Source organism: Betta splendens, chromosome 11, assembly GCF_900634795.4.
Source record: "Betta splendens chromosome 11, fBetSpl5.4, whole genome shotgun sequence".
NCBI classification, from domain to species: Eukaryota; Metazoa; Chordata; class Actinopteri; order Anabantiformes; family Osphronemidae; genus Betta; species Betta splendens.
In genome coordinates this window covers 15,751,286-15,768,417 of record NC_040891.2, presented here as the reverse complement: position 1 = coordinate 15,768,417, position 17,132 = coordinate 15,751,286, and the positions used below count along the sequence as shown (strand labels likewise).

The following is a 17,132-nucleotide window of genomic DNA, read 5'->3' as shown; positions in this document are numbered from 1 at the left end:
GATCATTAACATGAGAACAAACAAGAGACGAGTCTGAGTCAGAGTTTATTGTCAGAGCTACTTCTCACAGATGAACCGTTTAGCACCACCACCATCATATTTACTCTGCGTGAGCTTCCCCTGTCGGTCAGAGTAGGCTGCCACGTAGAGTTCTGTGGGTGGGACGGACAGACCCGCCCAGAACCTGTGGGACAAACAGTCGGGTTAACTGGTCTGACCCACGTTACAGGTTCTGTCTGTGTGTGATATGAAGAGAAACTGTCTCACGTTTCTGTCAGCGGTGACTCATCCACCCACTCCCATTTGAAGACGGGTTTGTTCCCAGTCGTCCTCAGTCCGATCCAGAACTCGTCATGTTCCATCAGCCCAGAGACAAAGTCCTACAGGTTCAATGAGGACACAAACACTTGTCTGTTCACGGTTCCGGTTGGGTGTTAGAGTGACTGTCTGTGACCGTGAAGCGGCTCCAGAACTCTCACCTGCTCCTCTCTGCTGTTGATCACCACCAGGTCTGATCCTTTCCCTTCCGTACACTCTCTCCTGCCTTCAGACCACGTCTTAGCCTCAGAGGACGTGAAGTAGCAGCTGCATCCAAACCTCCTCCATCCGTCGAGCCCGGTCCACAGGAAGCCACCGTCTGTGGCTCCAAGGCCGGTTCTGGCTCGGCAGACCTGCAGGTCACTTGGTTATTACCCATCATGCCCTTGTGTGTTGCTGGTTATTACCCATCATGCTTTCCTGTGTGCCTGGTTATTACCCATCATGCCCTTGTGTTGCTGGTTATTACGCATCATGCTCTCCTTGGTTGCTGGTTATTACCCATCATGCCCTTGTGTTGCTGGTTATTACCCATCATGCTCTTGTGTCGCTGGTTATTACCCATCATGCTCTTGTGTCGCTGGTTATTACCCATCATGCCCTTGTGTCGCTGGTTATTACCCATCATACCGCTGCCTCTCTTACCATCAGCTGTGTTTCCTCTCTCGCCGTCTGCAGGCTCGTAGATCTCCTCTCTCGTCTCTATGTAACCGTCATAGAGGTGACATGTTCTGTCCGGGGGCTCGTCTCTGTTCTCCGGGGACCATTGGCTGCATCCCGGCTTCTGGAGCATCTTGGCTGTGCTCAGTAGTAGGATATTGCTATGAAAGGCCCTGCCTGCAAAAGAAGCTGTCAGTGAACAAATGATTAGAAACTGACACTAACTACGCAAACACAGGAAATGTTTCTGTTGCTTATTCTAATTGGCTCATATATGAACTCTGTTGCTAGAGATCTGAGCTGCTGACCCAGAGTTTTTTTGTTGGTTGATTAAATTTAATCCAGTTTATTTTTTACTGACACAAGATACATGTAAAACACACATACTGTAGCAAGCAGCAGCTCCCAGAGCCAGAGCCAGAGTCAGGGCCGGACCTACTTGTCACAGATCAACAGGGTGAAGGACCCACACGCACAGCTTGCATGAACCTAGGCTTGTGAAGGTTTAATCAGGCTCGTGGTCAGGCAGGCAAAAGTGGGTACACAGATCAGCACAGTGATAATGACAACGGCACAGACAGGGAGTGAGCAAAGGCAGGCGAGATCCAGACTGGGTTCCATACACAAGGCAGAGTCAAAAGGCACCGACTGAGAGCAGGACACGGTCAAAACAAGAAACAGGGTCGATACACAAAGGACTTAGAGTAGAGACGCAAACATGAACTAACAATCTGGCAAAGTAGGTGGTAAGTGCAGGAGTATAAGTTACCAACCAATGACTAATGGAGTGTAGGTGGTGAAATCGCATGACTGGCAGAACAGGCTGGAACTAAGCAGAACAGAACAAAACCGGAAATGATACCAAAATAAAACAGGAAATGGTGACACATGGCTAGGTAAGTAAAGACAGACAGGAAACAAGACAGGAAATACCAAAATAAGACCAGAAACCAAGCACAACACAAGATCAAAGTGCTGGATCTCTGACACTACTGCACAGATGACTGGCATCAGGTTCTTTTCTTTCTCACTGTGCTCACAGTTGGTGGAGAAGTGTTTTCTTGACAAAATAATAAACTGAATGTGGTCCCTTTGAGCTGTGACGTCAGCTCAAACGGTCTCCTTAAATGTGTCTGCTGAGACAAATAGCAGAGTTCTGTCTGTTCTGTATGAGTGTAGTGATGAAAACGTTTGGACCGACGTCTTGCCGGGCTGTTTTCATCTCTCTTTTAATGAGCTTTGTGGTATGTCACCCTTCAGCACGGCTCCAATCCTCTCAGACCATAATCTGGATCAGATGCGGTGCCTCGTCAGCATTTCTAACAATATCTCATGTGGTTCCGTTCCATTGTCATTGTGTTGCTGCTTTACCAGGTGTGGGCTCAGCTTCTGTCTCCACGCTCAGTCAGTGTGGATACGTCCGGCTCCAGCACCGCGATGGGGAGAGCCACGTTCCTGGTGTGGGTTCTACTGACGGCCCGTTTCCTGCCTGCCTGTGCTGACTTTGTGGCCTCCGATGAGCACGGAGACGTTGGACACGACGATGACGTTCACCCCAACATCCTCACAGAGACGAGCGCTGACGGGTTTGATGTGAACGTCCACACCAGCATGGACACGCGCCCTGAAACCAGGTGGGACGGGCCGGACTCACTACGGAACCAGGACGACTACGAGGACGCCGACTGGCATCCTCCCCCGTCGCCGCTGCAGCCGCTGCCGAGGCGGCCCGGTTCTGACGCTGCCAACCAGACGGGTCCAAGCGCTCAGTGTGGAGAGCACAGCTTCCAGCTGACGGCCGGCAGCCGCTGCCGCCTGGAGGCGACGCTGCCGCCGGCAGGAACCTCACCACAACGCTGCCCGGACGTTTTCCGCTGTGCAGACGACGTGTCCTTCTGGCACCACGAGACCCGGGCCCGGAAGGAGCAGCTGGAGCAGCTGAAGGAGACCACGTCAGAGCTGCAGGAGGAGCTGAGGAGCCACCGGCACCGCGTCCAGGGCCTGGAGCTGCAGGTAGACGGGCGCACACAGGAACAGGCTCCACACCTAAATGCTGCATCACGGGTGAAACCGGGTCGGAAACCCGGGTGAGGCTCAGCACAAACCCTCAGGATGGAAGGTGTGTGTCTGAGCCTCACTGGTGCCAGTAAACCTCCGTCCACCTCTGCTGTCTGTGTTTAACCTGAGCTCAGGATTAGATGCACAGCTGCTGATGATGTAGAGGAGCCTGCTGCTCATCAGCCTTTACTCTCTGGCGTCAGGGTGAACAGCGTGACGTGGACAACTGCGGCCAGAAGCTGCGCTCTCTAGAGCTGCGTCACGCCGAGGCCGACACGCTGCTGCGCGTGCACGCGGCTCTGCTCCACGAGCTGCAGGCGCAGCTGTCGGCGGCTGTGCGGCACGTGGGCCGCGACGTGGGCCGCGCGCCCCCGCTCAGCATCCGGAACACGCCGCCTCCAGGTACACGCACGCGCTGCCGCTTTAATTGGAACCCGTCATCGAGATGGTTCTGATGGTTTGAACGGGTCCAGTCCGACTCCAGCTCCCACAGTGAAACAACAGTAGACTAGAGTGAAGTGGACACATGTTCTGGAGCTTTGGCTGCTTGAGGGTTCTTCCTCTTCTTCAGACGGACGCCACCTTCCGTTCTGCCCGTCGGACTGTGCGTCTCTGTACCACAGTGGCGTTCGGCGCTCCGGTGTTTACGCCGTCGTCCTGTCGCCAGGTTCCTCGCTGTCCGTCTACTGCGACATGGAGACAGACGGTGACGCACACACGCATCAGTAGAAGACGTGAAGTCAGTGAGTATTTATGGCTGAACTGAGCAGCTGTGTGTGTGTGTGTGTGTCTGTGTGTGTGTATACTCTGTGTCTGTGTGTGTGTGTGTGTGTGTGTGCATGTGCGCGTGTGCGTCCGTGTGTTTCCAGGTGGAGGCTGGACTGTGCTTCAGCGCCGGCGCGACGGCTCTGTGAGCTTCAACCGTGGCTGGGCCGAGTACCGCGCTGGCTTTGGTGAAGCACGAGGAGAACACTGGCTGGGAAACCAAGCCATCTACCTGCTGTCCAACCAGGCCCAGACCAGCCTCCGCATAGACCTGCAGGACTGGAGCCACACCCACAGACACGCCCTGTTCCACAGCTTCAGGTACGCCACACAGCGAAGCACGAGGCCCCGCACATGGAGCCGAGGCTTCCGAAACCTGACACACATCAGTCCTTACTCAGTCAGACACCAGCGAAGCCTTGTCCTGAACATCTGCTGTTATGACTGAGTGCCGGCAGACAGCAGTCAGAACAGCAGGAACAAAGACAAACGGACCCTCTCGTTTCTGGACGGTCATTATCTGTTGTGCTGCAGGACTGACAGTGAGGAGAACCAGTACCGCCTCCACGTGTCTGGTTTCAGCGGCACTGTGGAAGATTCCTTTGGCTGGTACCACGACCTGCAGGGCTTCAGCACGCCGGACACGGGCAACATCTGCGCTGAGATCAGCCACTCCGGCTGGTGGTTCCACCAGTGCTTCCAGGCCAACCTCAACGGCGTCTACTACAAGGTAGGACACAGCGACGCAGCATGGACACCTGACCTGGAGCTGAAGCGGCCTCTCTTCCAGGGGGGGCGCTACTCTCTGAAAGCTCACAACCTCCTGGGCCCGGATGGCATCGTGTGGTTCTCCTGGAAGAAGTCAGACTTCTACTCTCTGAAGGCAGTCACCATGATGGTGCGACCGCGCAGCTTCAGGCCACGTGTGTCACCATAGGGAGACGCGGGTTTACCAGCAGCTGGAGAGCAGGTTCATGAAGACGAGTGGGGCCAGCGGAGCGAACGTCTACTACCTGGCTCCACCTGCAGGACCTCAGATCAGCATCAGATGCTGCAACATCTTCCCATAACATTTATTAATAGGAAAATCTGGAGTTCATCTCGATTTGCAGCTTCTTCTTTACAGCTCTAATGTGTAGTTAAACAATGCAGTATTTTCCCCCTTTAAACCAGTGACTACGTATTCATGCAGTATTACTTAATAGTATGAGGTCCTCACAAACTTAAAGTTATGTGTGTAAATGTGGGCGACATTCTGAGCAGTAGAACTGTTCCACTGTATTTTATCCATATCAGGGAGAACATGATGAGATTTTATCATTTTTTTGTCCTAATTAAAACAGTGATATCGTGTTTGTACAGAACACAGACAAATGTAATTACGCATTTATTAGAATAGTTACAGGTATATTTGATTCGCCAACCACTGAACTGAACTCTTCAGTAAAGCACCTGCACAGTTGTTACCCTTTACAATGTGAGGTCAGTCTATTTCTGCAGTGCTGCTATTGTGTGGTTCCATTAGTTTCCCCTCAGACTTTGGAGACAACTGACCCCAGAAGGTGTTGGTGTTTATGTGGGGTGCTGCCTGGGGCGGGTGACAAACTGCCACCACAGAGGGGGGAGGTCACCCTCCTTACGGGCAGGAGGGAGGGCCTCAGTCTTGGGCCCATCAGCCGGAGTCTCAGCCTGCAGCTGGGCGACCTGGAACCAGACAGTTGAGGCTCAGCACAAACAATAGTAATTATAACACATACATGCACTGGTGCTGTGTGTTACAGGGTTGTGACACACAGCCTACCTCTTTGTCCCAGCTCTGCATTCTCAGTTTCTTCCACTGCTCCCTCTTAGAGAAGTAGTCAGGGTACATGGCCTTCTCTGATGGGTGCCAGTAGTCCAGCACCCACTCTGGCACCTACAGTTTCAAAATAGAGCTCAGCATATTCAACAGTGTCAAATAAGATTATTTTAAAAGTATTTTTAAGGAAAAGTATAAGACAATAGAAACTAGTGACTCACCTTGTAGCACTCGTATCTCTCATATGAAGTCCCTCCAGGAGAGTCAGGGAAGATGTAAGGCTGTGGGTGCTGGTTGGCCCAGAATTCCTCCTCTCCCGCCCTTAGCATCTTGGTAGCCTTAACCATGTCCTTCTCGTTCTTATTCTCATCGAAGCGAGCCCGCAGCATGCAGGCGTAGAACCGATACTTGTCTCTGTAACAGAAACGTTCCACATCCGTTGGGTCATACCCCACAAAACATCACAGTACAAACAGCTCATTACACTAACAGGCATTTGAGTAATTCAGACTGTGGTAACGTTTCCTAGTAATCTTCTAATTCTAAAGTAGTACAAGAAAAAAAAAGCCTTTATTGGTCATTAGCACATCTGTGTCTTCTGCATTTACTGTAACCCATCCTCTGGGGGATGAGAAGAGTCTTACTCAACCTGGGACCTTCTGCCTCTTAAGCCAATACCCACTGAGCTACCAGGCCACTGGCTACAAAGGAATTAAGTAAACAATCAGCACATAAGTAGAAAAGCAAAAGGCATAAGGACTAATGTCGTCAAAGATCAGCAACGGGAACCGGTTCCATATTTGTTGATTGAAAACTATGGAGCATTAACAAGCAAACCAGAAAGAGTCTTATTGGACATCCTCACAGACACACAGCTGTTGTAAGTCCTGCGTTATTCTTCATTGAGACTAAAAAAACAACACTGTCTGAAGCTGTGAGACACAAGATGCTTTCCAATAAACTGCGACTTTTCAATGTATTTAATAAAAAATAGGGTTTAAAGTCCGGCTGTTGTTGAAGTGATTATTCACCGTTTCGACGTTAGCTGGCGCCAGATCAACAGCTGCAACGTTAACCAGCAACTACAGCAAACTGCTGCCAAACTGAAAGGCTCGGGGACGTGACGGGGCTTGAATGCCGGCTGGACGAGCATTTACCGATTCTGCTGTGGTTAGAGGTGACGAATAGATGACCGACCCGGCTAACTGTTAGCCTAGCGTTAGCTTAGCCGTCTCACTGCGCTACGGCACCAACAGGTAGAACCTCAGTTACCTCACAGAGCACCGCCAGGAATGGCTCCTCTTACCTAAAGACGCACCATGACTCCAGGTGCCTCAGTGACTTCTTATAAAGTCGCATCACTTTCTGTTGGTGAGTAAGATAAGCGGAGGCCATTTTCACCGTCCCCTGTCACCTTGTCCAGAGCGGCGCAGTGGATTCTGGGATCTTGTGGCGTTTAGAGATAGCTACCGTAAATAATTAAAAAGGAAAACTAAGTATACTTTACAAGTTGCGTTTATCTCTTAGTATTTATGATGAGATTAGCACCAGCATCCTAAAATGTAAACGTCACAAAATAAAAATTTCAGTTAAATTTAATTTTTTGTTATATCAATGTGTGGACACGTTGTTTTACGGTGTTTCTCTGCTGTAGTACTTACGGTAATGCAGCATCATGGGAGGTTTGCGTGTGTTGCTCTATTTAGAAGCTTTCCCTTTTCAACCATGGCTCAGTGTAAATTCATTGGTAAGTCATTTGTGTTTTATTATCGAATAAGAAATAAGACGAAACTACAAGACGCTGTGAGTTACGAATTGCTGCTGTATGTCATAAACGCAACACACTGTATTTTGTATGCGTCAATGCTAGTGAATTAGCCCCGCTTAAAATAACAACACCGCAGCTACAGAGCTCAGCTGTGCTCTAAAACCTCTAAAATGAAGACTGTGTCATCATCAATGTGTCACAAGCAGATGTGTTTTTGAAGTACTGCAGTGTCAGTAACCACAACCCGCTGCTTCTCCAGACATCGGTGTAAACCTGACAGACCCCATGTTCAGAGGGCTGTATAGAGGCAAGCAGAAGCACGATGGTGAGAAACTCAGTTATGCTGGTGTGTGGTCCAAGGAGATGACACTCGTCTGAGGTCGCCTGTGTTTTTCTGACAGATGACTTTGATCAAATCATCGACAGGGCTCTGAAAGCCGGGGTTGAGAAGGTAAGCCATGTTCAATTATAAAGCCCCAGGGTCGAGGACAGTTGGGTCAGGTCCATCACTGCATGTTGCTGATTCCTGGTAGTTCACACCCAACCTACTGAATTTCTGTGATACTCAATACCAGCTTTGTTACTATGGCAATTGAACCAACTAAAAGACAGTTTTATTCTATTGCATCGTATTTGTTCTAAGTTGAACATGAATTAATCAAACGCATATAACAACTAGCTGGGGCATGAGCCTGATAGATCTTAGTTGTTACCTGTAGCTCAAAGAAACCTGCAGATTCAGTCTAAAATGAATAGATCTGAAGACTGCACTAAATAAATAAAGGTTGCTTAGGGGCTCTTTAGAAGCCTCTGTTGAGGTCAGACGTGTCAGGCAGAGAAGATGCAGATTCTTCTGAAATCTATTGGTTTGTTACAGTTCATGATCACAGGAGGAAACCTTGAAGACAGTAGGGAAGCCCTCAAACTGGCCCAGACCAGAGGTAGCAATAACATAAAGAATCATTAAATATATCTTGTTAGGTGCAGTGGGAGTGATGATTTAATTGTTCCTCTGGTGGTTACAGATGAATTCTACTGCACGGTTGGCTGCCACCCCACACGCTGCAGAGAGTTCGAACAGCACGGAGAATCTCCGTACATGTCAGGGCTGAGGGATCTGGCAGGAGCTCACAGAGGGAAGGTGGTGGCCATTGGGGAGTGTGGCCTAGGTGCGCATTTTCCACTACATGTTATCCAGCTTGTGGTATATGTCTAATACTACAATATTCTACATATCTTTTTTTCTTTGTTACAGATTTTGACAGGTTGGAATTTTGTCCAAAAGAGACTCAGCTCAAGTAGGTTTTCTGAGAGCCTTCAGATTCACTGTATTTTTGCAACAACTGTGTTTGGGCACTAGGGGGCAACAGAAACAAGCTGTAGATGTCATAAATTTGTCGTTCACCAGCTGTTACCTTTTCTATGGTCAGTTCCACTGTAACTCACTGCAATTTCCTGGAAAGTAACCACACAACTTGGTTACTTCTCTCCAAGGTCTTCCAGACACAGGGCAATGAAACAAATGGGAGAAATTTCTTGTGAATTAGCTGATAAAAAGACGTTTTCCTACCTTTTTTTAAATATATAATGTTTTGGTAAATTCAAGATTGCTTTTTACAACCACTGCAGCACTAGTTGGGCAGATGATTGTGATGATAATGATTACAGACAGAGGTAACACTGGAGTGCTCCAGTGTTACCTCTGTCTGTAATCATTATTCTCTTTTCTAAAGCCTGTTTTTTTTCAATAAACTCTTAGGTCAATGCTTCCTTCTATCTCAGATACTTCGAGAAGCAGTTTGATTTGGCAGAAGAGACAAAGCTGCCCATGTTCCTCCACTGCAGAAACTCCCATCATGAGTTCCTTGGTAGGTTTTTGAAACTGCAAGAGTGTTTTTTTTTCCTCAGACAGTATTTACTTGGTGTTTGTTTCTACAGAGATCATGAAGAGAAATCGAGACCGGTGTGTTCAAGGAGTGGTGAGGATTTTATTTTATACTATGTGTGCATCGCATGTCGTGGTTAAGAAAACTTCTCATCTCCAGGCTCCAAGGATTTAATAGAAAAATGCAGTAAAGGAGCAGGAAGTCAAATCAGTATCCGGCTGATTCCATAGTATCCATTTCTTTCAGGTGCACTCATTTGATGGAACTGCAGAGGACGCTGCTGCACTTATTGACCTGGACCTCTACATCGGAATAAACGGATGGTGAGAGAATTTTGAGACGTGATGTAGAGGTTTACTTTTTAAGATGTAACCTAACTGAAACCACATCAGTTTTAACATGTTTGTTCTCCTGTCATGTTGCTGTCAGTGCTAACTTAAAGCTCAGAAAACAGCTACACTAAAGCAGGTTTTTACTTTGTTTTAACTATATTGCAAATAAAGTTGACTGGTTTTTATTTCTGTGTGTCAGTTCTTTGAAAACAGAGGCCAATATTGAAGCTATGAAGTCTATTCCCTCTGAAAGGCTCATGATAGAAACAGGTTAGTTGTATAGTAGCAATGAATGATGATTATATATTGAACTGTTTCTGTGTATGTGCCAGTCCTGGGAGCTCAACAAATTATGACCTGGGAAATCCAGTGCCAAAACCTAATATTTACTTGGACTGCACTGCACTGCTCCTACTGCTTCTGTTTGTGTGTTTACTTGATTTAATGTAACACCTGCCTCTTCCCTTCCAGATGCTCCATGGTGCGGCGTGAAAAACACTCACGCAGGCTCCAAATATGTTCAAACTACGTTTCCCACAAAGAAGAAGTGGGAGGCAGGACACTGCTTAAAAGACAGGAACGAGCCCTGTCACATCCTGTGAGTAATGGTGGTCTGCCTTTATTAAGGGGGAAAGGTTTTTGCATATTGAGATGGATGAGTATTTTGCCATACATAATTCACAGCACAAGTAGAAGAAGTCACTGTGCCACCGATCTAGATTGTGTGTTTACACCAGACAGTATTTTCTTGGTTGTGTGTTAGTAGATTTCTTTCTTTCAGACACGTTCTGGAGGTGATGGCAGCAGCAAGAGAAGAAGATCTGCTTGAGCTGGCCAACACCATCTACAACAACACCATCAAAGTGTTTTTCAGCTCGAGCTGATGTTAGACTACATTAAATGTGGTCTCAGTGACTGATGAGCTCCATACTTTAAGCACAAAAATGTTGTCCTCTCTTGGTCATTTTGTGATACACATTTTGCCTTCAAACTCCTGTGGCTGGTGGCTTTTTGGGAATTTTATCTAACATTTGTTCACAATGTTCTTTTGTCAAGTTGATGCCAAAGGAAATGACTGAGATTTCTTTAAATGTTTAGCTCAATTCATACAATCCATGTAATAGTAATAATTGGGTAAATCAGTGGTGTCCATTAGGCCTGCTGTCCTGCTGCTTTTCCAACCCTCCCTGTCCCAGCTAATACTGATGACCCATTGGTCCGGTGGGTTCAGTCAGTCAGCAGCTACAGTAAGTGCAGTAGTGACACACTGATCAAGGTGATCAGCTGGGAGAGTTGGAGAACCAGCAGGGACACGGCCCTCCAGGACTGGACCTAGACATCCCTGAGGTAAATGCTTTACGGGGCGTCGACGTCTTTGCGTCATCACCACGCCTTCTAACGCTGGAAGTTACGTCACGTTACGTCGGAACAGCCTAGCAACTTCTGCGGTAACCGGAAAACGACAGCGAAAGGAAAAGCCGGGTTAATGATATACTCGAACACTGGCAGCGGCGGCGGTTCTAAGGAGGAGAGCTGTGGGGGTGCGATCGGTGGAAGAACTCCCACGGTGAAGTAAAGAAGCAACAGGAGGTTGTGAGCTGGGCGGACATGGTGGACGGCAGCGGGCTCCCAGCCACAGCCTGAAGCCCAGGCGGAGGAAACCGAGCCCGGAGGCGCCTGTACCGGGGCTCTACGTGCTTTTAATGTTACATGGGAAGCCGGGGCCTCCCAGCACGCTAGCCCCTCAAGCCGTATGGCGTCCAACCAAGCTCGGATAGGCCAGCAGGCCTTAGCGGTGCTGGATGTGGCTCTGCGAGTTCCTTGTATCTTCATTATCGACGCCATCTTTAACTCATACTACGACCCCGGTTCGGGATGGGCCCGGGTCATGGCTAAGGTGCTGGTCAGAGTGATGGGTAAGACTCCACTGAAGCTCTGAGCCGACCTGTCAACATGGCTCTCCAACTGACAGCTAGCAGCTAACGCTAGCTGCCTTGGGGTTAGCCGTGGTGTCAGCTGTGTGGAGCTGTGTCACCTGTCAGAGCGACTAAAGCGGATTCAGACACCGGCGGGGATCAACGGGAGCCCGTGTGGTGTCAGACAGCGGCCAGGGTTCGCGTGTTTCAGTGGGGCTCGACGTTAGCGGCTGTGCTATGTAACTAGCTAGCTGGCTAATCGCTAACGACAGGTGTCGGCGAAGTCTGTTTCTCCCGATCTTTACCTGATTACAACCCCATCATTACACAGATAGTTGTGTCCAGAGACGCTTAACCGGACCCCAGACTTACCCGAACCCGACCAAGTTCCGCTGTTACGACTGCTCCTTCGCCCGCTCACACCTGGAGGCCGGAGCGTCTTGTCGTTTAATCCCTGCATCGTTGACTTCAGCCGCTCACAACAACGATGCTTGTTAAACAACCCAGCATGAGAACAATATTCTATCACTAGTCTGATCAACTAATGGTTTCACTTCTGATAAACACACCATCATCACCACGTTAATTGCATTTGTGTTATTATTTGAGTTGTGAAATTCTCGTGCTCATTCCACCACAGGCTTGTGACAGTGTGACATTATGGGAAACAGTCTGTTTTGACAGTAATCCAGCATGTTTGTATTTGCGTTTCTCAGATTGTCTTTGCTTCATAAAGTAAAATCGGCTCATTTATGGTTTCCTACGGAGAATGAAGCTAAACAACAGGTTGCATAAGTCTGTGTAAATACAGCCTGGAGACCTTTGAACGGCTCAGGTCTCATGAGAACTTCCTGCTGTGTGTTAATACCTCTGTTTGGAACGACGGGGCAGCGGGTGAAGCAGCTTCAAAGTGGGTCAGCCAACTGGCTCATGGTTCTGCAACCCAGTATAGCAGTAACAAACGCCAAGCTGGGCATGTTTACCTGAAGCTCAACTATAAACTGAAGTGTTACAAACCTAAGTCATGCTAAATGCTGCCAGTGGACTAGTTTTCAAAGCATAGTCTCCACAGAGCAGATCCAAGGTCAGCTTTATCTCTGGTAGTTAGAGCTAAATGTGTTTATGGTGCAAGGTCGAGGAGGCAGTGAACACAAAGGCTATGGAGGAGTCACGTGACCACGAGTCGGCGCCACCAGCAAACTGACTGAACTGGTCGTTAACCAGTGGAGGAAATGTTCCCATTTTTTGATGCCTAATGCATCGAGTTATTGAATACACAGATTTTTGTATTGACTATATGACTATGCAGTCAGTCATTGATTGGCTTTAGGAGCGTGGTATTGTTGTGGTCGTACTTGACGAAGCAGGTGAACGCTGTAATTGCATCAGTAGAAGCTTTGTGTTCCTATACTGTTAGAATCAAATGCAGGCATGTGTTTTTTGGTTGTGAATGTTTGAGCAAAGTGTTTATTTAACGGTGTCTCTGTCGTGTTCCAGGAGTTCTCGTCTCTACCGTCGTGCTGCTGCTCTCCCAAAAGGCCTTGTTCAAGTTCTACACCCTCTTCTTCGCTGTCCTGCTTGGCATGACGGCCGCCCTCATTAACTACTATGCCACGTCCCACATAGACTTCTACAGCGCCTACTACAAAGCAGCGCTGGGCTTCAGGCTGCTGCCCAGAAACGGGCCTACACTTTGGCTGGGCATGGCTGCAGTCCAGCTTGTGTTTGGAGTGGGCTATGTGTTCCTGCTCAACCTCCAGTCGGTGTTCGCTGCACTGGTTGTCCTGGACATCATGATGCCTCTGTGGGGGCTTATGATTGAGCTGCCTGCAGATGTCAGGCACATGGTGGCCGTTTTCTCGGGCCTAGCGCTGGCTCTGAACACAGTCGTGTGTCTGGCCCTGAAGCTTAAATGGTTCTACTACTCATGCCGGTACGTTTACCTGCTCATACGGCACATGTACAGGATCTATGGACTTCAGCTGCTGCTTGAGGATACGTGGAAGAGGATCCGGTTCCCTGATGTGTTGCGAGTTTTCTGGCTGACCCGAATCACTGCCCAGGCGCTGATCCTGGTCTACGTGGTACGTGCAGTGAGGAGAGAAAGTGGAGATGCCACAGGCAGAGCTGCTGATGGGAGCGCTGACTCTCAGGTGAGGTTTAGACAGGTCTATTAGCACAGTACTGGTCTAGAGAATCCCAAACAGTGTTTTTTGTTAGGAAAGACCACCGGTGCCAAAACAAGTTCTACAGGGAGAGTCCAGCCTCTGTGTGACACTATTGTTTCAGGGTTACCTGCTGAGCTGGGACGTGTTTTGGGATGTGACAAGTAACCTGATCATCTCTGGCTGTGACTCCACTCTGACCGTTCTGGGGATGAGCGCCGTCATCTCCTCTGTTGCTCACTATCTGGGCCTCAGCATCCTGGCTTTCATAGGTACGAATATGTGCCTGTGCGTCATATACTGGCTGTCACCACTGGTCTAAAGCTGAGTATTTAACCGTTAGGTTCGACGGAGGAGGAGGACAAGCGTCTGGGCTTCGTGGCTCCTGTTCTGTTCTTCATCTTGGCTCTGCAGACCGGCCTTAGCAGCCTGGAACCGGAGGAACGCCTGGTACAGAACTACAGCCTTTATGCCTCCAGCCTGAGCTGATGTCCTGAAAATACAACTCATGTAAGATTTTGTTTCCCGGTTTGATCCAAAGGTCCGTCTGAGCCGAAATATGTGCCTTCTGCTGACGGCCATTCTGCACTTCATCCACGGCATGACCGACCCTGTTCTGATGTCACTCAGCGCCTCCCACGTCTCGTCCGTCCGGAGGCATTTCCCCGTGTTGCTGGTGTCGGTGGCGCTCTTTGTCCTCCCTGTGGTGCTCAGCTACGCCCTCTGGCACCACTACGTCCTCAACACGTGGCTCTTTGCTGTCACCGCCTTCTGTGTCGAGCTCTGCCTTAAGGTGAGAACATTTAATTCAAAAGGACCTGTTTGACATGGTGCTAGTCTGCACAGTATTATTTTAATTTATGACGCCTCCTCATTGATTGATTAAACCATCACATCCAGTAACTGCTGAGCGTTGTTTTTTGATGCACTTCATTCAAGCAGAACATTCAAAAACACTGTTGCTTTTCTAGAGCGAAACTTTTGGGAAGTCACTTGTGAATTCCTAAAAATGTGTGATGTTGATTTGCATAACACTCGACAGGCTGAACTAGCACTAGTGTGAACTAGCAACATCTGAAGGATCAGCAGCAGCCCTGGTAATACAAATATATGTTCCGTCTCCTGCAGGTGGTGGTGTCACTGACGGTCTATGGCCTCTTCATGGCCGACGGATTTTCCAGCGTCCTGTGGGAGAAGCTGGACGACTACGTCTACTACGTGCGCTCCACAGGCAACATCATCGAGTTCCTGTTTGGCGTGATTATGTTTGGTAACGGCGCCTACACCATGATGTTTGAGTCGGGGAGCAAGATCCGTGCGTGCATGATGTGCCTGCACGCCTACTTCAACATCTACCTGCAGGCCAAGAATGGCTGGAAGACGTTCATCAACCGCCGCACAGCTGTAAAGAAGATCAACTCCCTGCCAGAGATGCGCGGTGACCAGCTGAGGGACATCGAGGACGTCTGCGCCATCTGTTACCAGGAGTTTGCTACTTCGGCCCGCATCACACCTTGCCACCACTACTTCCATGCCCTATGCCTGAGGAAGTGGCTCTACATCCAGGACACGTGCCCCATGTGCCACCAGAGAGTTTACGTGGAGGAGGAGAGTCGAGACAGAGGCGCCTTCTCCAACAACAACGGGGGCTACGCAGCGCCGCAGGACGCCGCTGCCGCAGCCCCAGCGGCCCTGGGCGAGCACCAGCACGGAGAGCCGGCCGCCGCGCTGCTGGCCGAAGGCCTGGCAGCTGGTGCCCAGGCTGCAGGAGGACAGGGGCAGCCCGACAACGAGCTGCTGGAGGACAACGACAGCATAGAGTATGACGAGGAGGAGTGGGGGACTCAGAATGGAAACACGCCAATAGAAGAAGACTATATAAACGACGACACAGATTCCACAGAAGACTGATCTATAAAAGTACATATATCTCTATTATATTTAAGTTAAAAACAACAATAAAAGACAATTTCAACATCTTGTTCTTGGAAAATGTCAGGGATATCATTCACCTTTTTCTCATTTCTTTTGGGTTTTACTCTAAAGGGCTCATGGAAAGAGTAACTGCTGCTTGTGTGTGTCTGTGTGCGTGTTGTAATGAAGACCATGTCCTAAAGATGCAGTTTGTGTTACTTACTGGAGGATTACAAGAAGAGCGTCACCGTTCCGCTGTGGAGCGACTGCCTGTAGCCGAGCTTCGCTCAGTGTGTAGGTCCAGTTGAGACCCACTCTCACTCTGACCTGGACACTGACCCTCAGCCTGGTTTTGTGGGTCAGTCCTTAACGTTTTCTTGTCCCCAACGTTGTTCCAATATTGGTGGATGTCGGCAGAGAGAGGAGCAACTCTATCAACTCTGCTTCAACCGGACACAAACCGATGTGTCTGGTTTGTAAAGTGACTTGCTACTGTAATGACTGACATACCTCTCATTACTTACTACTGGTCCCTTGTGTGACCTTGCTTATATTTGTGTACGTTATTGTACATGTAACAAGACAAACACGTGCACACTTATTCCCTTAGAGGATAAGAAATCCTCTTCAACTTTTTTTTGTCAGTGCTATTTTATTTCTGTTCACAGAAATAATGTGCATTAACTTTGGTTAAATGCTTTTTTACAGATATGATAGATATCATATCTGTACCAGATATGGTCTGCAGATTTAGTAGAAGCCAAATGTAGAGAAGTTCTGGGTTTAATCTTTATCTTTCAATGCACCTTTTGTAAGTGTCACAAAAATACAGTATGAAAGGTGCCAGTTGGTTTGTTCAGCTGAGACGCCTGTTTTCAAAGGAACCGTGCTTTGTTTGTTGGATATAAGTCATTTAAGTCAAGAGCAGCTGTGATTTAGAAAAGCACCTTTTATTTCTGAATCACTGCCACACACATCCAAACTGGGACTGCACCTTTCTGAAGGCTCAAACTGTGTTCCTAGTCTCAGGGTCCTGCTGCAGACCTGGAGAACTGTAACGCCATGGTAAATGTCCAGGAGTAGAACTGCAGCAAACCTACAATCGACTGTTTCTGAAATGGCAAACAAGCTGCATCTCATGCAGTGTGTCATGATGAACTGCAAGAAGCAGTTGGTGACTACAGACGACTGTGTTGTGAAGTTGTATTTATATACGCTTTCAAGCACAACTGCTGAGTATTACAGTTCAGACTTCTGCAGCCTGAACATCGCAAGGGTTTAAAGACAAACTCGTGTTCATTACTGTTGTAAGTGCTGGTTTCAAGAAAATAGGCTGCACAGCAACACTTATGTTTGAGGATGACGAGATGGTGTTTGTTAGTGAAGAACTTTACCAGACTGATTATTCTGACAGCTTTTAAAAGATGAACGCTGTTCATTTTGCCTTTTGTTTTAAAAAGAGATTTATGTAAATAAAAGCATCTTTGATATTGCATTGGGCAGTCCCTCCAACATCTCTAACATCACTTCATCCAGACTCCGGTGTGTGTGG

The 17,132-nt window shown here is 48.4% G+C and overlaps 5 protein-coding genes across 7 annotated transcripts; 3 read left to right on the top strand and 2 right to left on the bottom strand.

The window, feature by feature from the left end:
- Positions 1-32: 32 nt before the first annotated feature.
- Positions 33-2,485, bottom strand: LOC114866023 (C-type lectin domain family 4 member A-like). Its single transcript, XM_041072963.2, has 5 exons — positions 2,350-2,485; positions 964-1,167; positions 480-671; positions 268-380; positions 33-184 (listed from the first exon to the last, which is right to left on the bottom strand). The coding sequence occupies exons 2-5, from the start codon at positions 964-966 to the stop codon at positions 58-60; spliced, it is 435 nt and encodes a 144-aa protein (XP_040928897.1). The 5' UTR covers positions 967-1,167; positions 2,350-2,485; the 3' UTR covers positions 33-57.
- Positions 1,467-6,185, top strand: LOC114866114 (fibroleukin-like). Its single transcript, XM_041072961.2, has 6 exons — positions 1,467-2,991; positions 3,240-3,438; positions 3,608-3,742; positions 3,906-4,122; positions 4,336-4,531; positions 4,592-6,185. Exons 1-6 carry the CDS (start codon positions 2,311-2,313, stop codon positions 4,736-4,738), a joined length of 1,575 nt encoding a protein of 524 aa, XP_040928895.1. The 5' UTR covers positions 1,467-2,310; the 3' UTR covers positions 4,739-6,185.
- Positions 5,176-12,000, bottom strand: ndufb9 (NADH:ubiquinone oxidoreductase subunit B9). Of its 2 annotated transcripts, none has more exons than XM_029167910.3 (4): positions 11,874-12,000; positions 5,821-6,013; positions 5,603-5,716; positions 5,176-5,505 (listed from the first exon to the last, which is right to left on the bottom strand). In XM_029167910.3, exons 2-4 carry the CDS (start codon positions 5,986-5,988, stop codon positions 5,374-5,376), a joined length of 414 nt encoding a protein of 137 aa, XP_029023743.1. In that variant the 5' UTR covers positions 5,989-6,013; positions 11,874-12,000; the 3' UTR covers positions 5,176-5,373. The 2 variants fall into 2 exon arrangements, with proteins under 2 accessions (XP_029023743.1, XP_029023742.1); XM_029167909.3 differs by lacking the exon at positions 11,874-12,000 and adding an exon at positions 6,906-7,066.
- Positions 7,214-10,576, top strand: tatdn1 (TatD DNase domain containing 1). 2 transcript variants are annotated; one of them, XM_029167864.3, is made up of 12 exons: positions 7,214-7,346; positions 7,627-7,692; positions 7,769-7,818; positions 8,245-8,308; positions 8,393-8,536; positions 8,623-8,665; positions 9,150-9,235; positions 9,306-9,346; positions 9,500-9,576; positions 9,785-9,855; positions 10,057-10,183; positions 10,367-10,576. In XM_029167864.3, the coding sequence occupies exons 1-12, from the start codon at positions 7,214-7,216 to the stop codon at positions 10,467-10,469; spliced, it is 1,005 nt and encodes a 334-aa protein (XP_029023697.2). In that variant the 3' UTR covers positions 10,470-10,576. The 2 variants fall into 2 exon arrangements, with proteins under 2 accessions (XP_029023697.2, XP_029023698.1); XM_029167865.3 differs by lacking the exons at positions 7,214-7,346; positions 7,627-7,692; positions 7,769-7,818; positions 8,245-8,308 and having other exon boundaries at positions 8,517-8,536; positions 9,127-9,235.
- Positions 10,720-15,648, top strand: rnf139 (ring finger protein 139). Its single transcript, XM_029167766.3, has 6 exons — positions 10,720-11,501; positions 12,999-13,654; positions 13,791-13,938; positions 14,010-14,116; positions 14,208-14,459; positions 14,795-15,648. The coding sequence occupies exons 1-6, from the start codon at positions 11,339-11,341 to the stop codon at positions 15,575-15,577; spliced, it is 2,109 nt and encodes a 702-aa protein (XP_029023599.1). The 5' UTR covers positions 10,720-11,338; the 3' UTR covers positions 15,578-15,648.
- Positions 15,649-17,132: the final 1,484 nt, after the last annotated feature.